This window comes from Heptranchias perlo, unplaced genomic scaffold (assembly GCF_035084215.1).
Source record: "Heptranchias perlo isolate sHepPer1 unplaced genomic scaffold, sHepPer1.hap1 HAP1_SCAFFOLD_162, whole genome shotgun sequence".
NCBI lineage: Eukaryota > Metazoa > Chordata > Chondrichthyes > Hexanchiformes > Hexanchidae > Heptranchias > Heptranchias perlo.
Window position 1 is genome coordinate 246,173 of NW_027138881.1, and position 25,749 is coordinate 271,921.

At 53.3% G+C, this 25,749-nt stretch overlaps 1 protein-coding gene across 1 annotated transcript in view; it reads left to right on the top strand.

Annotated features, from left to right (window-relative positions):
- The window catches only part of sardh (sarcosine dehydrogenase), an 89,050-nt gene that overhangs the window by 47,654 nt on the left and 15,647 nt on the right, over positions 1-25,749 (top strand). The window contains exons 12-17 of the mRNA XM_067977597.1: positions 309-422; positions 2,962-3,100; positions 7,132-7,245; positions 8,602-8,749; positions 12,129-12,222; positions 21,819-21,981. Of these exons, the coding sequence (XP_067833698.1) occupies positions 309-422; positions 2,962-3,100; positions 7,132-7,245; positions 8,602-8,749; positions 12,129-12,222; positions 21,819-21,981 (772 nt within the window). The remainder of the gene's footprint in view (positions 1-308; positions 423-2,961; positions 3,101-7,131; positions 7,246-8,601; positions 8,750-12,128; positions 12,223-21,818; positions 21,982-25,749) is intronic.

Sequence of the window (25,749 nt, forward strand, 5' to 3'; positions counted from 1 at the left end):
GCATCTTCTTCCTTGGTAAAGACAGATGCAAAATACTCATTTAGTACCTCGGCCATCCCCTCTGCCTCCATGAGTAGGTCTCCTTTATGGTCCCTAATCGGCCCCACCCCTCCTCTTACTACCCATTTACTGTTTACAGCCTGTAGAAGACTTTTGGATTCCCTGTTATGTTGGCCGCCAGTCTATTCTCATTCTCTCTCTTTGCCCCTCTTATTTCCTTTTTCACTTCCTCTCTGAACTTTCTATATTCAGCCTGGTTCTCACTTGTTATTGATCTTTCTGTCCTATTGTCACTCTCTCTGCTCTAGGTTCTGGATTACGATTATTACGGTGCTTATGGCAACAAACGGCATGAGAATTACTCGTATAATCAGCTGCTGCGAGATGAGTACACCTTCGATTTCCCACCGCACCATGACAAGGTAAGTGTGAGTGGTCTCCAGTGTTCAGGGAAGTTTGCTTCAAATACGGTCACTCATGAAAAAAATCCACATCAGCAAGGTGAGCAATCAGAGTCTGCACAGTCCTGAACCAATCAGATGCTTTCGTACATTTATTAACTCTCCACTTACCAGGGGAGAGTGAGAGACAGACGGACACGGAGGGGAGAGTGAGAGACAGACGGACACGGAGGGGAGAGTGAGAGACAGACGGACACGGAGGGGAGAGTGAGAGACAGACGGACACGGAGGGGAGAGTGAGAGACAGACGGACACGGAGGGGAGAGTGAGAGACAGACAGACACAGAGGGGAGAGTGAGAGACAGACGGACACGGAGGGGAGAGTGAAACAAAGAAAGGGAGGTGTGGACACACATGGGGGAGAGTGGTACAGGTGGGGCCAAGACCGCAAAAGAGACAATTGTGGGGGAGACAGTGGGGGGAGACATGGACGGAGAGGCCAAAGTCCGCCAGCCAGTCGTTGCAATCCAGGCCACTCTTAGTGATTTTAAATGTCACTCCTCTATCTTCCCCGCCCCCCTGAAGGTGCTGACTCTCTCCCCCACTCCCCTGAAGGTGCTGACTCTCTCCCCCCCCTCCCCTGAAGGTGCTGACTCTCTCCCCCCTCCCCTGAAGGTGCTGACTCTCTTCCCCCCTCCCCTGAAGGTGCTGACTCTCTCCCCCCCTCCCCTGAAGGTGCTGACTCTCCCCCCCTTCCCCTGAAGGTGCTGACTCTCTCCCCCCTCCCCTGAAGGTGCTGACTCTCTTCCCCCCTCCCCTGAAGGTGCTGACTCTCTCCCCCCCTCCCCTGAAGGCGTTGACTCTCTCCCCCCCCTCCCCTGAAGGTGCTGACTCTCTCCCCCCTTCCCAGGGTTCCCCCATTCTCCAGGGCCACATATTACACCAGCTGTGTGAAAGATGTCAGAGTGGAACCCACCCCCCTCTCCCACTCCCGGTCCCTCTCCCTCTCCCACTCCCGGTCCCTCTCCCTCTCCCGGTCCCTCTCCCACTCCCACTCCCGGTCCCTCTCCCTCTCCCGGTCCCTCTCCCACTCCCACTCCCGGTCCCTCTCCCACTCCCGGTCCCTCTCCCACTCCCGGTCCCTCTCCCGGTCCCTCTCCCACTCCCGGTCCCTCTCCCGGTCCCTCTCCCGGTCCCTCTCCCACTCCCGGTCCCTCTCCCGGTCCCTCTCCCTCTCCCGGTCCCTCTCCCTCTCCCACTCCCGGTCCCTCTCCCGGTCCATCTCCCTCTCCCGGTCCCTCTCCCTCTCCCGGTCCCTCTCCCTCTCCCGGTCCCTCTCCCTCTCCCGGTCCCTCTCCCTCTCCCGGTCCCTCTCCCTCTCCCGGTCCCTCTGCCTCTCTCTCTCTCGTTCCCTCTCCCGGTCCCTCTCCTACTCCCTCTCCCGGTCGCTCTCCCTCTCCCGGTCATTCTCCTGGTCCCTCTCCCGCTCCTGGTCCCTCTCCCACTCCCTTTCGCTCTCTCTTCCGGTTCCGGTTCCGGTTCTGGTCCCTCTCCCTCTCCCTCTCCCGGTCCCTCTCCCTCTCCCGGTCCCTCTCTCTCTCTCGGTCCCTCTCCCTCTCCCAGTCCCTCTCCCTCTCCCTCTCCCGGTCCCTCTCCCTCTCCCGGTCCCTCTCCCTCTCCCGGTCCCTCTCTCTCTCTCGGTCCCTCTCCCTCTCCCGGTCCCTCTCCCTCTCCCGGTCCCTCTCCCTCTCCCTCTCCCGGTCCCTCTCCCGGTCCCTCTCCCTCTCCCGGTCCCTCTCTCTCTCTCGGTCCCTCTCCCTCTCCCGGTCCCTCTCCCTCTCCCGGTCCCTCTCCCTCTCCCGGTCCCTCTCTCTCTCTCGGTCCCTCTCCCTCTCCCGGTCCCTCTCCCTCTCCCTCTCCCGGTCCCTCTCCCTCTCCCGGTCCCTCTCCCTCTCCCTCTCCCGGTCCCTCTCCCGGTCCCTCTCCCTCTCCCTCTCCCGGTCCCTCTCCCGGTCCCTCTCCCTCTCCCTCTCCCGGTCCCTCTCCCTCTCCCTCTCCCGGTCCCTCTCCCTCTCCCTCTCCCGGTCCCTCTCCCTCTCCCCCTCCCGGTCCCTCTCCCTCTCCCGGTCCCTCTCCCTCTCCCTCTCTCGGTCCCTCTCCCTCTCCCGGTCCCGGTCCCTCTCCCTCTCTCGGTGCCTCTCCCTCTCCTGGTCCTGCTCCTGCTCCCTCTCCCGGACTCCTCCATCCTCACTGATCCAGACTGGGAATGCTGCCTGATTTCCCCACCTCCTCACCCATGGTACTGAGGGTAACTGGACCTGGCACTGTGGGGTCTGTAGGATTTAGTTTGTAGCAGATACGCCTGGGGAGCTGGACATTGCTCCCTGGGGAGCTGGACATTGCTCCCTGGGGAGCTGGACATTGCTCCCTGGGGAGCTGGACATTGCTCCCTGGGGAGCTGGACATTGCTCCCTGGGGAGCTGGACATTGCTCCCTGGGTCCAGCCATTAGTGCCTTGGGGATATCAGGATGCTGGTTTACCTTGTTCTGTGTTATGCAGATTAAGTTCGAGTGCGTAACCTGCAGGAACACGGCCGCGGTCTTCGACATGTCGTACTTCGGGAAATTCTACCTGGTGGGTCCGGATGCTAAAAAGGCAGCGGATTGGCTGTTTTCTGCTGATGTCAGCACGTCGATAGGTAATGACGGCTCTCTGTGTTCTTTATACGTTGTTCAGGAATTGTACGTAACATCCCTCTCTCAGTTATAACAGTCTCTCAGTTATAACAGTCTCTCAGTTATAACAGTCTCTCAGTTATAACAGTCTCTCTATTACACCCCATCCCTAACACAAAGCTCATTTCTGGGCACTGGTATGGCCACATCTGGAGTCCTGGATACAACCCGGGGGTCACCGGACCACAGGAAAGAGATTCAGGCATTGGAGGCAGTGCAGTAAAGGGGAGCAGCTCAGCCCGGGATTGGTTACTGTGGGGAGAGGAGCCCGGGATTGGTTACTGTGGGGAGAGGAGCCCGGGATTGGTTACTGTGGGGAGAGGAGCCCGGGATTGGTTACTGTGGGGAGAGGAGCCCGGGATTGGTTACTGTGGGGAGAGGAGCCCGGGATTGGTCACTGTGGGGAGAGGAGCCCGGGATTGGTCACTGTGGGGAGAGGAGCCCGGGATTGGTTACTGTGGGGAAAGGCTGGGATTGGTTACTGTGGGGAGAGGAGCCCGGGATTGGTTACTGTGGGGAGAGGAGCCCGGGATTGGTTACTGTGGGGAAAGGCTGGGATTGGTTACTGTGGGGAGAGGAGCCCGGGATTGGTCACTGTGGGGAGAGGAGCCCGGGATTGGTCACTGTGGGGAGAGGAGCCCGGGATTGGTTACTGTGGGGAAAGGCTGGGATTGGTTACTGTGGGGAGAGGAGCCCGGGATTGGTTACTGTGGGGAGAGGAGCCCGGGATTGGTCACTGTGGGGAGAGGAGCCCGGGATTGGTCACTGTGGGGGGAGGAGCCCGGGATTGGTCACTGTGGGGAGAGGAGCCCGGGATTGGTTACTGTGGGGAGAGGAGCCCGGGATTGGTTACTGTGGGGAGAGGAGCCCGGGATTGGTTACTGTGGGGAGAGGAGCCCGGGATTGGTTACTGTGGGGGGAAGGAGCCCGGGATTGGTTACTGTGGGGAGAGGAGCCCGGGATTGGTCACTGTGGGGAGAGGAGCCCGGGATAGGTCATCACCCTTAATGGCCTGGCTCTAATTTTAAGGTTCTGCCCCCTTGTTCTGGACCCCCCCACCAGAGGAAATAGTTTCTCTCTATCTATCCTATCAAATCCTTTAATCATCTTAAACACCTCAATTAGATCACCTCTTAATCTTCTATATTCGAGGGAAACATAGAAACATAGAAAATAGGAGCAAATGTAGGCCATTCGGCCCTTCGGGCCTACTCCGCCATTCAAAATGATCATGGCTGATCGTCTAACTCAGTACCCTGTTCCCGCTTTTTCCCCATATCCCTTGATCCCTTTAGCATTAAGAAATATATCTATCTCCTTCTTGAATACATCTAATGACTTGGCCTCCACTGCCTTCTGTGGTAGAGAATTCCACAGGTTCACCATCCTCTGAGTGAAGAAATTTCTCCTCATCTCGGTTCTAAATGGCAGACCCCGTATCCTGAGACTGTGACCCCTGGTTCTGGACTCCCCAGCCATCGGGAACATCCTCCCTGCATCTAGTCTGTCTAGTCCTGTTAGAATTTTATATGTTTTGATGAGATCACCTCTCATTCTTCTAAACTCTAGTGAATATAGGCCTAGTCGACCCAATCTCTCCTCATACGTCAGTCCTGCCATCCCAGGAATCAGTCTGGTAAACCTTCGTTGCACTCCCTCCATGGCAAGGACATCCTTCCTCAGATAAGGAGACCAAAACTGCACACAATACTCCAGATGTGGACTCACCAAGGCCCCGTACAACTGCAGTAAGACACCCCTGCTCCTGTACTCAAATCCTCTTGTAATGAAGGCCAACATACCATTCACCTTCCTAACTGCTTACTGCACCTGAATGCTCACTTTCAGCGACTGGTGTACAAGGACACCCAGGTCTCGTTGCACCTCCCCTTTTCCCAATCTATCACCATTCAGATAATAATCTGTCTTTCTGTTTTTACAACCAAAGTGGATAACCTCCCATTTATCTACATTATACTGCATCTGCCATGTTCTTGCCCACTCACCCAACTTGTCTAAATCACATTGGAGCCTCTTTGCATCCTCCTCACAGCTCACATTCCACCCCAGCTTTGTGTCATCTGCAAACTTGGAAATGTGACATTCAGTTCCCTCATCCAAATCATTGATATATATTGTGAATAGCTGGGGCCCAAGCACTGATCCCTGCGGTACCCCACTAGTCACTGCCTGCCACCCAGAAAAAGACCTGTTTATTCCTACTTTCTGTTTCCTGTCTGCCAACCAATTCTTAATCCATGCCAGTATATTCCCCCCAATCCCATGTGCTTTAATTTTGCACACTAACCTCTTGTGTGGGACCTTATCAAAAGCCTTCTGAAAATCCAAGTACACCACATCCACTGGTTCTCCCCTATCTATTCTACTAGTTACATCCTCAAAAAACTCCAGTAGATTTGTTAAGCATGATTTCCCTTTCATAAACCCATGCTGACTTTGTGCAATCCCGTTAATGCCCTCCAAGTGTTCTGTTATCACATCTTTTATAATAGACTCTAGCATTTTCCCCACTACTGATGTTCGGCTAACTGGTCTGTAATTCCCTGTTTTTTCTCTCCCTCCTTTTTTAAATAGTGGGGTTACATTTGCCACCCTCCAATCTGTAGGAACTGTTCCAGAGTCTATAGAATTTTGGAAGATGATCACCAATGCATCCACTATTTCCAGGGAATAGGGAATACAAGCCCAGTCTATGCAACCTGTCCAGATAATTTAACCCTTTTAGCCCCGGTATCACTCTGGTAAATCTGCGCTGCACCCCCTCCAAGGCCAGTATCCATATATTGAGTAGAATGGGCCTATACTCTCTGGAGTTTAGAAGAATGAGAGGTGATCTCATTGAAACATATAAGATTCTGAGTGCTTGACAGGGTAGGAGAGTAGGAGGTTTCGGGGTGATCTTATAGAAGTCTATAAAATAATGAGGGGCATAGATAAGGTCGATAGTCAAAATCTTTTCCCAAAGGTAGGGGAGTCTATAACGAGGGGGCACAGATTTAAGGTGAGAGGGGAGAGATACAAAAGGGTCCAGAGGGGCAATTTTTTCACTCAAAGGGTGGTGAGTGTCTGGAACGAGCTGCCAGAGGCAGTAGTAGAGGCGGGTACAATTTTGTCTTTTAAAAAGCATTTGGACAGTTACATGGGTAAGATGGGTATAGAGGGATATGGGCCAAGTGCAGGCAATTGGGACTAGCTTAGTGGTATAAACTGGGCGACATGGACATGTTGGGCCGAAGGGCCTGTTTCCATGTTGTAACTTCTATGATTCTATGCTGAGAGGCTGTTTCCCCTGACTGGAGGGTCTGGAACCAGGGGGCATAGTCTCAGGATAAGGGGTCGGCCATTTAAGACTGAGATGAGGAGGAATTTCTTCACTCAGAGGGTTGTGAATCTTTGGAATTCTCTAGCCCAGAGGGCTGTGGATGCTGAGTCGTTGAATATATTCAAGACTGAGATGGATAGATTTTTGGACTCTGGGGGAATCGAGGGATATGGGGATCAGGCGGAAAGTGGAGTTGAGGTTGAAGATCAGCCATGATCTGATTGAATGGCGGAGCAGGCTCGAGGGGCCGAATGGCCGACTCCTGCTCCTATTTCTTATGTTATATATCTTTCCTGAGGTGCGGTGCCCAGATCTGAACACAGTACTCCAGATGGGGTCTAACCAAAGGTCTGTACAGCTGTAACACAACTTACACCCGTTTGTATTCCAGCCCCGAGGGCAGAGAGTGTGGGAGAATTTAAGGAAAAGCGGAGGGATTAGAGGGAGTGAGCAACTGAGGGGTTTGGGATGGCCTCCTGAGTCTGTCCCACTCTCTACCTTTGCCCGTTGTGTTTTGCTGCAGATTGAGTCGGGTTTTTGTTTACTTGCTACAATGTGCACAGTGTTCGAGCTGGGTGCTGATCCCTGATTGGGTGGGGGTTGCTACAACTGCAGCAGTGATTGGGACTAAACTGCTGGCATTATTTTCAGGTAAGACTGTTTACACGTGTATGCTGAACAGTCGAGGAGGGGCAGAGAGTGACCTCACGGTTAGTCGTATCGAATCGGCTCCACAGGGAACTTCACTCACGCCCAGCTTCGAAGGTAAGTCCTGTGCCCCAATAAACTGGGCTAAACTAAGCCCTGATAAACCTCGACTGCTCGGAGTGAGAAGCTTTCTCCGTATCGAGACCGTTATTGGCCATGAGTTGAGTCAGTCTTGGTCATAACTCTGCTCCATGCTCCAGAGCGCTACAGGATTAGAAAACAGGTGAGGGCTGGGGGCGCAATCAGCTAAGGAGCATGGAATCAGAGGCCAGGCCACATTGCGGAGCCCACAAGGGCTGGAGCTCCTCGCAGCTCAACCTTCAGAGGTACGGAGACACCCCCAGGGCAGGTACAGGGTTAGATACAGAGTAAAGCTCCCTCTACACTGTCCCATCAAACACTCCCAGGGCAGGTACAGGGTTAGATACAGAGTAAAGCTCCCTATACACTGTCCCATCAAACACTCCCAGGGCAGGTACAGGGTTAGATACAGAGTAAAGCTCCCTCTACACTGTCCCATCAAACATTCCCAGGGCAGGTACAGGGTTAGATACAGAGTAAAGCTCCCTCTACACTGTCCCATCAAACACTCCCAGGGCAGGTACAGGGTTAGATACAGAGTAAAGCTCCCTCTACACTGTCCCATCAAACATTCCCAGGGCAGGTACAGGGTTAGATACAGAGTAAAGCTCCCTCTACACTGTCCCATCAAACACTCCCAGGGCAGGTACAGGGTTAGATACAGAGTAAAGCTCCCTCTACACTGTCCCATCAAACACTCCCAGGGCAGGTACAGGGTTAGATACAGAGTAAAGCTCCCTCTACACTGTCCCGTCAAACACTCCCAGGGCAGGTACAGGGTTAGATACAGAGTAAAGCTCCCTCTACACTGTCCCATCAAACACTCCCAGGGCAGGTACAGGGTTAGATACAGAGTAAAGCTCCCTCTACACTACACTGGTCACAGTTTCTGGATGGTGGCCTGACTATTAATGTTGAGAGAGGGACTGGTGAGAATATGACTCTGGTTCAAACAATTGTATAAAAAATAATTTTCAGTTCTTGAGACTCATGATTAACAGAATTAAATCACCATGACTAGTCTGTTTCTGCTGCACTATCTTGATTGAATAGCTCCAGCCCTGAGGGCCTGTGGCCTTCACTGTGTTTCTTGTTAGATTTTATCTTTTTAAAGAGCCACTAATCACAATAATTTGATTGCGGTGACATCGCAGCTGATGTATGTTTATGGTGAGCAGTGCTGTAACCAGATTAGAGTCTAGCTCTATCCTGGAGGTTTCTCTCTGTAATCATCAGCGTCAGCTCCTGCTCTCGCTCTCTGTAACCGAATACCTGACTGAGTACTGGGTAATGGGCCGTGGAGTTCTGACCAAGTGCTGTGATTTGCTGCAGGTGACGGTTATTACCTGGCAGTGGGAGGAGGAATAGCCCAACACAACTGGTCCCATATCAGCACTGTGCTGCAGGACCAGAGACTGAACTGCCAACTGGTCGATTGCTCGGAGAGGCTCGGAATGATTAGTGTTCAGGGACCCCTGAGGTAAGCAGAATAATGATTCAAAGAACTAAGAAAAATAAACTGGAAACATTTATTGATAAACAAAGAAATAGAACAGCAGTGGGAAACACTTAAAATGGTGACCAATAGAGTCCTGCAGAAATATATCCCAATAAAAAGCAAGAACAAACTAGCCAGTAATGACACACCACGGATGAATAAAGAATTAAGGGCAAAATTGAAACTAAAGACCAAGGCATACACTAAGGACAACAAAGGAGAGGATTTCAAAAGGGAACACAAAGAGGTTAGGAAAGAAGACAGAAAGAAACCACAAATTAAATAATCAAGCAATGTCAAAAAAAATAGTGAAGTATTCTACGACATATAAATAACAAAAGAAAAATCAGGATAGGGATCGGGTCACTGAGATACACACGATTAACTCACAGGTAATGACAGTGAAATGGCAGAAATATTGAATAATTACTTTTCCTCAGTATTTACCACAGAGACTAACAAGGTGGGTATGACATTAGAGGAAGAGATCAAAAAAGATACTTAAAAATTTAAGTTAGAAAGGGGGGAGATAATTGATAAACTAATCAAACTCAGAGAGAATAAAACCCCTGGTCCGGATGGATTGCATCCGTGCATAGTAAAAGAAGTTAGGGAATTGATAGCAGAGGAACTGTTACATGTATATAAAAATTCATTAGAAAAGGGAATAGTGCCAGAGGACTGGCGGACAGCTAATGTTATTCCAATATTTAAAAAGGGAAGTAGAACAAGTCCAGGGAACTATAGACCAATCAGTTTAATGTCGATGGTAGGAAAGATAATGGAATCTTTATTCAAAGATGTAATAGAGAAACATCAAGAAAATGAAAATATAATAACGAATCGTCAGCATGGATTTCAGAAAGGAAAGTCATGCCTGACCAAACTTATTGAATTCTTTGAAGAAATAACAAAGAGTAGTGCAGGGTAATGCAGTAGTTGCAATATATTTGGATTTTCACAAGGCCTTCGATAAGGTCTCATTGTAGACTGAAGACTAAGGTCAGAGCATGTGGAGTCAGAGGACTTGTAGCAGAATGGATAGCAAGCTGGCTACAAAACAGAAAACAGAGAGTAGGGGTTAAGGGTAGCTACTCAGGCTGGCAAAAGGTGGGAAGTGGTGTTCGACAGGGATCAATGCTGGGACCACTGTTGTTCACAATTTACAACAACAATTTGGATTTGGGAATCGGAAATGCAATTTCAAAATTTGCGGACGACACCAAATTGGGGGATGCAGTTAATACAAAGGAGGAGTGCGACAAAATGCAAGAAGACATTAATAAACTTTGCAGAATGAGTGTGTAATTGGCAAATGAATTTCAATATAGCTAAGTGCATTTTGGTAGGAAGAATAAAGAGGCCACATACTGCTTGGATAATAAGAGTCTAAATAGGGTCGAGGAGCAGAGGGATCGGGGGGAACAGATACACAAATCACTAAAAGTAGTGACACAGGTTAATAAGGCCATAAAAAGGCAAATCAAACACTGGGGTTTATTTCTAGAGGGATAGAACTGAATAGAATGGGTCAATACTCTCTGGAGTTTAGAATAATGGGAGGTGATCTCATTGGAACATATAAGATTCTGAGGGGGCTTGACAGGGTAGACGCTGAGAGGCTGTTTCCCTGGCAGGCGAGTCTTGAACTAGGGGACATAGTCTCAGGATAAGGAATCGGCCATTTAAGACTGAGATAAGGAGGAATTTCTTCACTCAGAGGATTGTGAATCTTTGGAATTCTCTCCCCCAGGGGGCTGTGGGCGCTCAGTCGTTCAGTATATTCAAGGCTGAGATCTTTAGATTTTTGGACTCGGGGGCAATCGAGGGATATGGGGATTGGGCGGGAAAGTGGAGTTGAGGTTGAAGATCAGCCATGATCTGATTGAATGGCAGAGCAGGCTCGAGGGGCCGAATGGCCTACTCCTGCTCCTATTTCTTACGAAAAAATTCTACTCTGTTTTCTGTTTTGTAGCCAGCTTACTATCCATTCTGCTTCCTGTCCCCTGACTCCACATGCTCTGACCTTAGTCACGAGTCTACTATGTGGTACCTGCATTCGGAGAGGTCCGGGGTGGGGGGGGGGGAGGGGAGGGGTCGGGTGAGGGTTCCAGGGGGGAGTGGTCTAGGGGGGTGGTGACGTGTGGGGGAAGGGTTCCGGGAAGTGGGGGGGTGCGGTGAGCTGGCAGGGGAGGGGAGGGGTCTGGGTGGGAGTGATGAGGCGGGGGAGGGGAGGGGAGGGGTCTGGGTGGGGGTGATGAGGCGGGGGAGGTGAGGGGAGGGGTCTGGGTGGGGGTGATGAGGCGGGGAGGGGAGGGGTCTGGGTGGGGGGTGATGAGGCAGAGGAGGTGAGGGTACCCAGGGGAGGGGTCTGGGTGGGGGTGATGAGGCGGGGGAGGTGAGGGGTCTGGGTGGGGGGGTGATGAGGTGGGGGAGGTGAGGGTACCCAGGGGAGGGGTCTGGGTGGGGGTGATGAGGCGGGGGAGGTGAGGGTACCCAGGGGAGGGGTCTGGGTGGGGGTGATGAGGCGGGGGAGGTGAGGGTACCCAGGGGAGGGGTCTGGGTGGGGGTGCTGAGGCGGGGGAGGGGAGGGTACCCATGGGAGGGGTCTGGGTGGGGTGATGAGGTGGGGGAGGTGAGGGTACCCAGGGGAGGGGTCTGGGTGGGGGTGATGAGGCGGGGGAGGTGAGGGTACCCAGGGGAGGGGTCTGGGTGGGGGTGATGAGGCGGGGGAGGTGAGGGTACCCAGGGGAGGGGTCTGGGTGGGGGTGATGAGGCGGGGGAGGTGAGGGTACCCAGGGGAGGGGTCTGGGTGGGGGTGATGAGGCGGGGGAGGTGAGGGTACCCATGGAGGGGTCTGGGTGGGGGTGATGAGGCGGGGGAGGTGGGGGTGATGAGGCGGGGGAGGTGAGGGTACCCAGGGGTGGGGTCTGGGTGGGGGTGATGAGGCGGGGGAGGGGAGGGGTCTGGGTGGGGGGTGATGAGGTGGGGGAGGGGAGGGGTCTGGGTGGGGGTGATGAGGCGGGGGAGGTGAGGGGAGGGGTCTGGGTGGGGGGTGATGAGGCGGGGGAGGGGTGGGGTCTGGGTGGGGGGTGATGAGGTGGGGGAGGGGAGGGGTCTGGGTGGGGGGTGATGAGGTGGGGGAGGGGTGGGGTCTGGGTGGGGGTGATGAGGCGGGGGAGGTGAGGGGAGGGGTCTGGGTGGGGGTGATGAGGCGGGGGAGGTGAGGGGAGGGGTCTGGGTGGGGGTGATGAGGCGGGGGAGGTGAGGGGAGGGGTCTGGGTGGGGGTGATGAGGCGGGGGACTATGGCTGTGTCTCTGTTCCAGATTATCAGTTGACCGTCACCATTTGCCTCCCCAGCCGCTCGGTGCTGCAGGAAGTTCTCGACACTGATCTGAGCAACGAGGCGTTCCCGTTCTCCACGCACCAGATTGTGGAGGCCGCGGGTCACAAGGTGAGTTGCTCGTTTTCTGCCGGACGTTGCTCAGTGTCTGTCTAATCTGACTCAGCTTGATCTCATCTCACAGGCGTTAAAGATTCTAACATTCCACGACCTGGATTGGTCGTCACGCCGACCAGTGCCAGTGTTACTGAGGGGCACTGGCAGCCTATTTACCAAATATGGTGTGGAGTAAATGATAACACAATGCCTTCATTTTTTCACCATTTTCTCCCTGACTCTGGCTAGGATTCGGTTTTTAACTTGAGAACATTGGAATATCAGAACCGCCCAGGCCCAGGGTCTGGGGAATATCATATCCCAACATTTCTCTCAACCCCTCTATCAAATCCTTCTCCAGCTACTTATCCAACTTTCTCTCTCAGTGGCAGATACAATCAGCCCATTCCACACATTCCCCTCCTGTGCAGAGGATTTTAATCTGAACTCTTTGTCGCTCTTGTAGAATCTGTGACTGGTAAATGTATTGCTCTTTATCTTGTCCTGTATAATCTGGGATCCTCCTGGGATCAGCTTGAATCTTCCCCTCCCCAGTATGAACATTCGCAGCTTCGACAGACTCTCCCCATAACTGTCGAACCCAATCCCAGCACTCGGTTCAGTCACACATCGCTGCCCCCTCTCCAGTGCCCAGGGCGAGGGCTGGCCCAGCGCTCTGTACCAACCCAGTGGCTCCCTGAGATCTGAGCTCTAACCCTCCGGTTACACAGCCCAGGGACCTGTCTGCTGCCTTTCCTGCTGATTCACACTGCACTCTCAAAGCTACTCGCTGGGTAACCTCGCCTGATCGTCAGGAGAACCACAAATCTCCACTCTATGAAGCGGTCAGATGATTTGACTGTGTTGATAGCTCCATCTGGTAACCTGTGGGTCAGACACCGTGTCACCAGGTGGGAATCTCAGGCAGCAAGGGCTTTCTGTAAGAAGGCAATGGGATTTGATTGGAGGAAAGGAGTCGCCCTGATCGTGTTATAACAGAGCTGAAGGCGGAGACTAAACTCTGAGTTGAATTCCTGTGTTGTTGGAGTCAGATTCTGACCTACAGGAGCATGAAATATGTCGGAGTAAATAAAGTGCAGTCGGAGCCATGAGAGAAGTGTCACCAGGTCCAATCTTCTGTTCAGTGTGAAGATCTCGGTGTTGGTGCCTGTAACTGAGTGCTCACAAGAGATCACATCTGGACAGTGTCTGAGAATCGCTCACCACAGAATGCTGGGGGGGCCCCGCTAACCAAACCAAACCAGCCCAGCCCCGCTAACCAAACCAAACCAGCCCAGCCCCGCTAACCAAACCAAACCAGCCCAGCCCCGCTAACCAAACCAAACCAGCCCAGCCCCGCTAACCAAACCAGCCCAGCCCCGCTAACCAAACCAAACCAGCCCCGCTAACCAAACCAAACCAGCCCAGCCCCGCTAACCAAACCAGCCCAGCCCCGCTAACCAAACCAAACCAGCCCAGCCCCGCTAACCAAACCAGCCCAGCCCCGCTAACCAAACCAGCCCAGCCCCGCTAACCAAACCAGCCCAGCCCCGCTAACCAAACCAAACCAGCCCAGCCCCGCTAACCAAACTAAACCAGCCCCACTAACCAAACCAAACCAGCCCAGCCCCGCTAACCAAACCAAACCAGCCCCGCTAACCAAACCAAACCAGCCCCGCTAACCAAACCAAACCAGCCCAGCCCCACTAACCAAACCAAACCAGCCCCGCTAACCAAACCAAACCAGCGCAGGCCCGCTAACCAAACCAAACCAGCGCAGCCCCGCTAACCAATCCAAACCAGCCCAGCCCCGCTAACCAATCCAAACCAGCCCAGCCCCGCTAACCAATCCAAACCAGCCCAGCCCCGCTAACCAATCCAAACCAGCCCAGCCCCGCTAACCAAACCAAACCAGCCCAGCCCCGCTAACCAAGTCCCGTTCTCCCATTACCCCTGTGCTCACTGACCTACATTGGCTCCCAGTCTGGCAACGGCTCGATTTTAAAATTCTCATCCTTGGTTTCCAATCTCTCCATGTCCTCGCCCCTCCCTATCTCTGTAACCTCCTCCAGCCCCACAACCCTCCGAGATCTCTGCGTTCCTCCAATTCTGGTCTCTTGTGCATCCCCGATTTTAATCGCTCCACCATTGGCGGCCGTGCCTTCAGCTGCCTAGGCCCTAAGCTCTGGAATTCCCTCCCTAAACCTCTCCACCTCTCTCTCCTCCTTTAAGACGCTCCTGCGTGGCTCAAAGATTGGTGTGGGAGAAGTGGGTTTCGATTTGTGGGGCACTGGCCCCAGTACTGGGGAAAGAGGGAGCTGTTCCGCTGGGACGGGCTTCACCTGAACCATGCTGGGACCAGAGTTCTAGCGAAACGAATAACTGGGGAGGTCGATAGGGCTTTAAACTAAATAAGGGGGGGGAGGGTCCCGGTGGAGAGAAATCTAGAATGCGAAAGAGAAAAGACAAAGAAGCAGTGCAGGAAAGTGATTGGGGTAAGGATAATCAGATTGGGTCAGGAAGGGACAGAGCGTACAAACAAAAGACAACAAATAGGGTCTGGGTAAGAAAAAATGGTAATTAGACAAATAGGGCCATAGTACAAAAAAATGTTAAGATGTCTAAAAATGTTAAAAAGACAAATCTAAAGGCACTGTATCTGAATGCACGAAGCATTCGTAATAAGGGAGAGGAATTAACAGCGCAAATAGATGTAAACGGATATCATATAATTGCGATTACAGAGACACGGCTGCAGGGTGACCAAGGCTGGGAGCTGAATATCCAAGGGTATTCGATATTTAGGAAGGACAGGCAAAAAGGAAAAGGAGGTGGGGTGGTGTTGTTAGTAAAGGAGGAAATCAGAGCAATAGTGAGAAAGGATATTGGCTCAGAAAATCAAGATGTAGAATCAGTCTGGGTGGAGTTAAGAAGCACCAAGGGGCAGAAAACACTGGTGGGAGTTGTCTATAGGCCTCCAAACAGTAGTGGTAATGTAGGGGACGGCATCAAACAGGAAATTAGAGATGCATGTAACAAGGGTACTACAGTGATCATGGGTGACTTTAATCTACATATAGACTGGCCAAACCAAATTAGCGATAATACTGTGGAGGATGAATTCATGGAGTGTGTACGAGATGGTTTTTTAGATCAGTATGTTGAGGAGCCAACCAGGGAACAGGCTATCCTAGATTGGGTATTGTGCAAAGAGAAGGGGTTAATTAATAATTTTTTTTTTATTCGTTCATGGGATGTGGGCGTCGCTGGTGAGGCCGGCATTTATTGCCCATCCCTAATTGCCCTTGAGAAGGTGGTGGTGAGCCGCCTTCTTGAACCGCTGCAGTCCGTGTGGTGACGGTTCTCCCACAGTGCCGTTAGGAAGGGAGTTCCAGGATTTTGACCCAGCGACGATGAAGGAACGGCGATATATTTCCAAGTCGGGATGGTGTGTGACTTGGAGGGGAATGTGCAGGTGGTGTTGTTCCCATGTGCCTGCTGCTCTTGTCCTTCTAGGTGGTAGAGGTCGCGGGTTTGGGAGGTGCTGTCGAAGAAGCCTCGGCGAGTTGCTGCAGTGCATCCTGTGGATGGTACACACTGCAGCCACAGTGCGCCGGTGGTGAAGGGAGTGAATGTTTAGGGTGGTGGATGGGGTGCCAATCAAGCGGGCTGCTTTGTCCTGGATGGTGTCGAGCTTCTTGGGTGTTGTTGGAGCTGCACTCATCCAGGCAAGTGGAGAGTATTCCATCACACTCCTGACTTGTGCCTTGTAGATGGTGGAAAGGCTTTGGGGAGTCAGGAGGTGAGTCACTCGCCACAGAATAACCAGCCTCTGGCCTGCTCTTGTAGCCACAGTATTTATGTGGATGGTCCAGTTAAGTTTCTGGTCAATGGTGACCCCCAGGATGTTGATGGTGGGGGATTTGGCGATGGTAATGCCGTTGAATGTCAAGGGGAGGTGGTTAGACTCTCTCTTGTTGGAGATGGTCATTGCCTGGCACTTGTCTGGCGCGAATGTTACTTGCCACTCATGAGCCCAAGCCTGGATGTTGTCCAGGTCTTGCTGCATGCGGGCTCGGACTGCTTCATTATTTGAGGGGTTGCGAATCTTGTTGTGCGGGGTCTTTTAGGGAAGAATGACCATAACATGATAGAATTCTTCATTAAGATGGAAAGTGAAGTAGTCCAATCCGAAACTAGGGTCCTAAATCTAAAGAAAGGAAATTCCGAAGGTATGAGGAGTGAGTTGGCTCTGATAGATTGGGAGCTTCATTAAAAGGCATGACGGTGGACAGGCAATGGCTAACATTTAAGGAACGAATGCATGAATTGCAACAATTATACATTCCTTTCTGGCGCAAAAACACAAAAGGAAAAGCGGCCCAACCATGGCTAACAAAAGAAATTAAGGATTAAATTAGAGCCAGACCTTTCAGGAGCGAGATTAGAAAACATTTTTGCACACAAAGGGTGGTAGAAGTTTGGAACTCTTGATACTAGCTCAATTGCTAAATTTAAATGTGAGATCGATAGTTTTTTGGCAACCAAAGGTATTAAGGGATATGGGCCAAAGGCAGGTATATGGAGTTAGATCACAGATCAGCCATGATCTTATCAAATGGTGGAGCAGGCTCGAGGGGCTGAATGGCCTACTCCTGTTCCTATGTTCCTAATTAAACAAATGCTTTGGTTCTGTCTTCACAGAAGAGGACACAAATAACTTGCCAGAAATGCGAGGGAACCAAGGGACTAGTGAGAAGGAGGAATTAAAGGAAATTAGTATTAGTAAAAAAATAATGCTGGAGAAATTAATGGGACTGAAAGCCAATAAATCCCCAGGGCCTGATAATCTGCATCCCAGAGTACTAAAAGAGGTAGCCATGGAAATAGTGGATGCATTGGTTGTCATCTTCCAAAATTCTACAGATTCTGGAACAGTTCCTGCAGATTGGAGGGAAGCAAATGTAACCCCACTATTTAAAAAAGGAGGGAGAGGGAAAACAGGGAACTACAGACCTGTTAGCCTAACATCAGTAGCAGGGAAAATGCTGAAGTCTATTATAAAGGATGTGATAACAGGACACTTAGAAAATATGAGCGGGATTAGACAAAGTCAACACGGGTTTATGAAAGGGAAATCATGTTTGACAAACCTACTGGAGTTTTTGAGGATGTAACTGGTAAAATAGATAAGGGAGAACCAGTGGATGTGGTTTATTTGGATTTTCAGAAGGCCTTTGATAAAGTCTCACATAAGAGGTTAGTGTACAAAATTAAAGCACATGGGATTGGGGGGAATATACTGGCATGGATTGAGAATTGGTTAACAGACAGGAAACAGAGAGTAGGAATAAACGGGTCTGTTTCAGGTTGACAGACTGTGACTAGTGGGGTACCGCAGGGATCAGTGCTTGGGTCCCAGCTATTCACAATATATATCAATGATTTGGATGAGGGAACCAAATGTAATATTTCCAAGTTTGCTGACGACACACAACTAGGTGAGATCGTGAGTTGTGAGGAGGATGCAAAGAGGCTTCAAGGCAATTTAGATAAGTTGAGTGAGTGGGCAAATACATGGCAGATACAATATAATGTGGATAAATGTGAAGTTATCCACTTCGGAAGGAAAAACAGAAAGGCAGAGTATTATTTAAATGGTGATAGATTGGGAAATGTTGATGTACAAACGAACCTGGGTGTCCTTGTACACCAGTCACTGAAAGCAAACATGCAGGTGCAGCAAGCAGTTCGGAAGGCAAATGGTATGTTGGCCTTCATTGCAAGAGGATTTGAGTACAGGAGCAAGGATGTCTTACTGCAGTTATACAGGGCCTTGGTGAGACCACACCTGGAGTATTGTGTGCAGTTTTGGTCTCCTTACCTAAGAAAGGATATACTTGCCATAGAGGGAGTGCAGCGAAGGTTCACCAGACTGATTCCTGAGATGGCAGGACTGTACGAGGAGAGATTGGGTCGACTCGGCCTGTATTCACTCGAGTTTAGAAGAATGAGAGGGGATCTCATTGAAACATATAAAATTCTGACAGGGCTGGACAGACTGGATACAGGGAGGATGTTTCCCCTGGCTGGGGGGTCTAGAACGAGGGGTCACAGTCTCAGGGTACGGGGTAGGACATTTAGGACTGAGATGAGGAGAAATTTCTTCACTCAGAGGGTGGTGAACCTGTGGAATTCTCTACCACAGAAGGCTGTGGAGGCCAAGTCCCTGAATATATTTAAGATGGAGCTAGATAGATTTCTAGACACAAAAGGCATCAAGGGGTATGGGGAGAGAGTGGGAATATGGTATTGAGATAGAGGATCAGCCATGATCATATTGAATGGCGGAGCAGGCTCGAAGGGCTGAATGGCCCACTCCTGCTCCTATTTTCTATGTTTCTATGTTTAAAAACTACCTCTTTGACCAAGCTTTAGGTCACCTGTCCTAATATTTCCTTATGTGGCTCGGTGTCAAATTTTGTTTGATAATCGCTCCTGTGAAGCACCTTGGGACCTTTCTCTATGTTAAAGGTGCTATATAAATGCAAGTTGTTGTTGCTGCAGGAGGCAGATGATTAGCTGCCCCTGTATTCACCAGACGTGTTGATTCAAGGCTTGTGTTAGTGCTGAATATTGTGTGGAGGTCTTGGTTCACGAGTGGGAGGGAGGGCCGGGGTGTTTTATCACAAGTCTTAATGAAGATAATTATCACCGTGCGTCAGCACTGAGAGGCAGTGGATTCTTGTGTTTTATCCTCTGTCAGTGCAGTTACTGTGGAGGGTTTAGCAGATGATGCTCAGTGAGATTGTCCATTATTTTAATTTGAGAACTAATCTGGTTATTGTAAATGGGATAAACTAGCAGATGGAGTAAAGTCACAGGAATGAGTTCAGGGTTTGTGCAGCCGTGTCACTGAGAGTTTCTAGCCCTGTGTATTACTGAGTCTGTGTTAGAACATAGGGAAAGGAGGAGGCCATTCAGCCCCTTAAGCCTGTTCCCCCATTCAGTGAGATCATGGCTGATCTGTGACCTAACTCCATATACCCGCCTTAGCCCCATATCCCTTAATAACTTTGGTTAACAAAAATCTATCAATCTCAGATTTAAAATTAACAATTGAGCTAGCATCAACTGCCGTTTGTGGAAGAGAATTCCAAACCTCTCCCACCCTTTGTGTGTAGAAATGTTTCCTAACTTCACTCCTGAAAGTCCTGGCTTTAATTTTTAGACTGTGCCCCCTACTCCTAGACTCCCCAACCAGCGGGACTAGTTTCTCTCTATCGACCCTATCCGTTCCCCTTAATATCTTCAAAACTTCGATCTAGTCACCCCTTAATCTTCTAAATTCCAGGGAATATAACCCTAGTTTGTGTCATCTCTCCTTGTAATTAAACCCTTGGAATCCAGGTATCATTCTAGTAAACCTACGCTGCACTCCCTCCAAGGCCAATATGTCCTTCCGAAGGTGCGGTGCCCAGAACTGCTCACAGTACTCCAGGTGCGGTCTAACCAGGGTTTTGTATAGCTGCAGCATAACTTCTGCCCTCTTGTATTCTAGTCCTCTGGATATAAAGGCCAGCATTCCATTAGCCTTATTGATTATTTTCTGTACCTGTCCATGACATTTTAATGTTCAGGGTGTTTCTATACAGGGGCTCATCCTGTGCCCTAACTGGCCCTTGTTGGCAATGACCAGACCTGTGGGCTCCAATTTGGGGCTGATGGGAGTAATTTCCCAGCCAGTGATGATGCGTAGAGAGGGTCAGGGCATTGGGGGTCAGGGGGGAGAGATGGTACGGCCCAGAGGGCGGGGCCGGGGGGGGGGGTCGGGGGGAGATGGTTCGGCCCAGAGGGCGGGGCCAGGGGGGGTCGGGGGGAGATGGTTCGGCCCAGAGGGCGGGGCCGGGGGGGGGGGGTCGGGGGGAGATGGTTCGGCCCAGAGGGCGGGGCCGGGGGTGGGTCGGGGGGAGATGGTTCGGCCCAGAGGGCGGCGCCGGGGGTGGGTCGGGGGGAGATGGTTCGGCCCAGAGGGCGGGGCTTCTCAGGTGTTTCATCCCAGACTTCAGTTATGTGGAGGAGCTGGGACTGTCCTCCTGGAGGAGCTGGGACTGTCCTCCTGGAGGAGCTGGGACTGTCCTCCTGGAGGAGCTGGGACTGTCCTCCTGGGGAAGCTGGGACTGTCCTCCTGGAGGAGCTGGGACTGTCCTCCTGGGGAAGCTGGGACTGTCCTCCTGGAGGAGCTAGGACTGTCCTCCTGGAGGAGCTGGGACTGTCCTCCTGGGGAAGCTGGGACTGTCCTCCTGGAGGAGCTAGGACTGTCCTCCTGGGGAAGCTGGGACTGTCCTCCTGGAGGAGCTAGGACTGTCCTCCTGGGGAAGCTGGGACTGTCCTCCTGGAGGAGCTGGGACTGTCCTCCTGGAGGAGCTGGGACTGTCCTCCTGGAGGAGCTGGGACTGTCCTCCTGGGGAAGCTGGAACTGTCCTCCTGGAGGAGCTAGGACTGTCCTCCTGGGGAAGCTGGGACTGTCCTCCTGGAGGAGCTGGGACTGTCCTCCTGGAGGAGCTGGGACTGTCCTCCTGGAGGAGCTGGGACTGTCCTCCTGGAGGAGCTGGGACTGTCCTCCTGGAGGAGCTGGGACTGTCCTCCTGGAGGAGCTGGGACTGTCCTCCTGGGGAAGCTGGGACTGTCCTCCTGGAGGAGCTGGGACTGTCCTCCTGGAGGAGCTGGGACTGTCCTCCTGGAGGAGCTGGGACTGTCCTCCTGGAGGAGCTGGGACTGTCCTCCTGGGGAAGCTGGGACTGTCCTCCTGGGGAAGCTGGGACTGTCCTCCTGGAGGAGCTGAGATTGTCCTCCTGGAGGAGCTGGGACTGTCCTCCTGGAGGAGCTGGAGCTGGGACTGTCCTCCTGGAGGAGCTGGAGCTGGGACTGTCCTCCTGGAGGAGCTGGGACTGTCCTCCTGGAGGAGCTGGGACTGTCCTCCTGGAGGAGCTGGGACTGTCCTCCTGGAGGAGCTGGGACTGTCCTCCTGGAGGAGCTGGGACTGTCCTCCTGGAGGAGCTGGGACTGTCCTCCTGGAGGAGCTGGGACTGTCCTCCTGGAGGAGCTGGGACTGTCCTCCTGGAGGAGCTGGGATTGTCCTCCTTAGAGCAGAGACGGTTAAGGGGAGATTTAATAGAAGTTTCCAAAATCATGAGACGTTTTGAGAGAGTAAATAAGGAGAAACTGTTTCCAGTGGCAGGAGGGTCGGTAACCAGAGGACACAGATTTAAGATAATTGGCAAAAGAACCAGAGGGGAGATGAGGAGATTTTTTACGCAGCGAGTTGTTCTGATCTGGAATGCGCTGCCTGAAAGGGCGGTGGGAGCAGATTCAATAATAACTTTCAAAAGGGAATTGGATAAATACCGGAAAAGGAGACATTTGCAGGGCCATGGGGAAAGAGCAGGGGACTGGGACTGATTGGACAGCTCGTTCAAAGAGCCGGCACAGGCACGATGGGCTGAATGGCCTCCTCCTGTGCTGCAAGATTCTACGACTGATTCGATAATCCCCGACCCTAACACTGACCTGTTGGGAATTCTCGTTAATCAGATTTTCTTGTTTGGAAGGTGCGAGCAATGAGACTGTCTTTTGTTGGTGAAATGGGCTGGGAGCTGCATGTGCCAGAGAAATCCTGTGTGCCCGTCCACCGTGCCGTGATGAGAGCTGGCGCCAAATTTGGAATCGCCAACGCCGGCTACAGAGCTATCGATTCCCTCAGCATCGAGAAAGGTAAAACTCTCTGCCGTGTTTGGTCCTGCAGCACAGTGCGATCGCACTCCCACTTTGGCACCTCAGTCAAACGGTGAAGGATCTCTCTCCGCAATGGTGACCTGTGCCCTCTCTCTGACCCTGATTGACCCTCTTTCTATTCCCACCGTTTCCTGATTCTATTTCCAGCACGTGCAGCTTTTCATTTTTCCCGATAACGAGCGACACTGTTCAACATTTGATCAAATGGTAAAATCTCTGCTACTCCAGCCATTTAAAAATCAATGATAATTGATTTCCACCATGGAGCAGATGGACAGGCTGGAGGGGTCAGGGATCGAGGGGTCAGGGATCGAGGCCACCTGGGTAAAGCTGTGGTCCTTGGCCACAAGAGTGAAGCAGCCAATGTCATTTAATGAGTTTGTCCATTCCACTGATGCATCTCTCACTGGCACAGTGGCATTCCATGGACCTTCCTCCTGGGAATCTAAATCCAGGTGTCAGACGGGGCTCAGTGGGTAACACTTCACCCCTGAGTCAGAAGGTCGTGGGTTCAAGTCCCACTCCAGAGACTTGAGCCAATAATCTAGGCTGACACTCCCAGGTCAGTACTGAGGGAGCGCTGCACTGTCGGAGGGTCAGTACTGAGGGAGCGCTGCCCTGTCGGAGGGTCAGTACTGAGGGAGCGCTGCACTGTCAGAGGGTCAGTACTGAGGGAGTGCTGCACTGTCGGAGGGTCAGTACTGAGGGAGCGCTGCACTGTCAGAGGGTCAGTACTGAGGGAGCGCTGCACTGTCGGAGGGTCAGTACTGAGGGAGTGCTGCACTGTCGGAGGGGCAGTACTGAGGGAGCGCTGCCCTGTCGGAGGGGCAGTACTGAGGGAGCGCTGCACTGTCGGAGGGTCAGTACTGAGGGAGCGCTGCCCTGTCGGAGGGTCAGTACTGAGGGAGCGCTGCACTGTCAGAGGGTCAGTACTGAGGGAGTGCTGCACTGTCGGAGGGTCAGTACTGAGGGAGCGCTGCCCTGTCGGAGGGTCAGTACTGAGGGAGCGTCTGCCATGTCAGAGGGTCAGTACTGAGGGAGTGCTGCACTGTCGGAGGGTCAGTACTGAGGGAGTGCCGCACTGTCGGAGGGTCAGTACTGAGGGAGCGCTGCACTGTCGGAGGGTCAGTACTGAGGGAGCGCTGCGCTGTCGGAGGGGCAGGACTGAGGGAGCGCTGCCCTGTCGGAGGGTCAGTACTGAGGGAGTGCTGCACTGTCGGAGGGTCAGTACTGAGGGAGTGCCGCACTGTCGGAGGGTCAGTACTGAGGGAGCGCTGCACTGTCGGAGGGTCAGTACTGAGGGAGCTCTGCACTGTCGGAGGGGCAGTACTGAGGGAGCGCTGCACTGTCGGAGGAGCAGTACTGAGGGAGCGTCTGCCATGTCAGAGGGGCAGTACTGAGGGAGCGCTGCCCTGTCGGAGGGGCAGTACTGAGGGAGTGCTGCACTGTCGGAGGGTCAGTACTGAGGGAGCGCTGCACTGTCGGAGGGGCAGTACTGAGGGAGCGCTGCCCTGTCGGAGGGGCAGTACTGAGGGAGCGCTGCACTGTCGGAGGGTCAGTACTGAGGGAGCGCTGCCCTGTCGGAGGGTCAGTACTGAGGGAGCGCTGCACTGTCAGAGGGTCAGTACTGAGGGAGTGCTGCACTGTCGGAGGGTCAGTACTGAGGGAGCGCTGCCCTGTCGGAGGGTCAGTACTGAGGGAGCGTCTGCCATGTCAGAGGGTCAGTACTGAGGGAGTGCTGCACTGTCGGAGGGTCAGTACTGAGGGAGTGCCGCACTGTCGGAGGGTCAGTACTGAGGGAGCGCTGCACTGTCGGAGGGTCAGTACTGAGGGAGCGCTGCACTGTCGGAGGGGCAGTACTGAGGGAGCGCTGCCCTGTCGGAGGGTCAGTACTGAGGGAGTGCTGCACTGTCGGAGGGTCAGTACTGAGGGAGTGCCGCACTGTCGGAGGGTCAGTACTGAGGGAGCGCTGCACTGTCGGAGGGTCAGTACTGAGGGAGCGCTGCACTGTCGGAGGGGCAGTACTGAGGGAGCGCTGCACTGTCGGAGGAGCAGTACTGAGGGAGCGTCTGCCATGTCAGAGGGGCAGTACTGAGGGAGCGCTGCCCTGTCGGAGGGGCAGTACTGAGGGAGTGCTGCACTGTCGGAGGGTCAGTACTGAGGGAGCGCTGCACTGTCGGAGGGGCAGTACTGAGGGAGCGCTGCCCTGTCGGAGGGGCAGTACTGAGGGAGTGCTGCACTGTCGGAGGAGCAGTACTGAGGGAGCGCTGCCCTGTCGGAGGGGCAGTACTGAGGGAGCGCTGCGCTGTCGGAGGGGCAGTACTGAGGGAGTGCTGCACTGTCGGAGGAGCAGTACTGAGGGAGCGCTGCCCTGTCGGAGGGTCAGTACTGAGGGAGCGTCTGCCATGTCAGAGGGTCAGTACTGAGGGAGTGCTGCACTGTCGGAGGGTCAGTACTGAGGGAGTGCCGCACTGTCGGAGGGTCAGTACTGAGGGAGCGCTGCACTGTCGGAGGGTCAGTACTGAGGGAGCGCTGCACTGTCGGAGGGGCAGTACTGAGGGAGCGCTGCACTGTCGGAGGAGCAGTACTGAGGGAGCGTCTGCCATGTCAGAGGGGCAGTACTGAGGGAGCGCTGCCCTGTCGGAGGGGCAGTACTGAGGGAACGCTGCACTGTCGGAGGGTCAGTACTGAGGGAGTGCTGCACTGTCGGAGGGTCAGTACTGAGGGAGTGCCGCACTGTCGGAGGGGCAGTACTGAGGGAGCGCTGCACTGTCGGAGGGGCAGTACTGAGGGAGCGCTGCCCTGTCGGAGGGGCAGTACTGAGGGAGTGCTGCACTGTCGGAGGAGCAGTACTGAGGGAGCGCTGCCCTGTCGGAGGGGCAGTACTGAGGGAGCGCTGCCCTGTCGGAGGGGCAGTACTGAGGGAGTGCTGCACTGTCGGAGGAGCAGTACTGAGGGAGCGCTGCCCTGTCGGAGGGTCAGTACTGAGGGAGCGTCTGCCATGTCAGAGGGTCAGTACTGAGGGAGTGCTGCACTGTCGGAGGGTCAGTACTGAGGGAGTGCCGCACTGTCGGAGGGTCAGTACTGAGGGAGCGCTGCACTGTCGGAGGGTCAGTACTGAGGGAGCGCTGCACTGTCGGAGGGGCAGTACTGAGGGAGCGCTGCACTGTCGGAGGAGCAGTACTGAGGGAGCGTCTGCCATGTCAGAGGGGCAGTACTGAGGGAGCGCTGCCCTGTCGGAGGGGCAGTACTGAGGGAGCGCTGCCCTGTTGGAGGGGCAGTACTGAGGGAGCGCTGCACTGTTGGAGGGGCAGTACTGAGGGAGCGCTGCACTGTCGGAGGGTCAGTACTGAGGGAGCGCTGCACTGTCGGAGGGTCAGTACTGAGGGAGCGCTGCCCTGTCGGAGGGGCAGTACTGAGGGAGTGCTGCACTGTCGGAGGGTCAGTACTGAGGGAGCGCTGCACTGTCGGAGGGTCAGTACTGAGGGAGCGCTGCACTATCGGAGGGTCAGTACTGAGGGAGTGCTGCACTGTCGGAGGGGCAGTACTGAGGGAGTGCTGCACTGTCGGAGGGGCAGTATTGAGGGAGTGCTGCACTGTTGGAGGGGCAGTACTGAGGGAGCGCTGCACTGTCGGAGGGTCAGTACTGAGGGAGCGCTGCACTGTCGGAGGAGCAGTACTGAGGGAGCGTCTGCCATGTCAGAGGGGCAGTACTGAGGGAGCGCCGCACTGTCGGAGGGGCCGTCT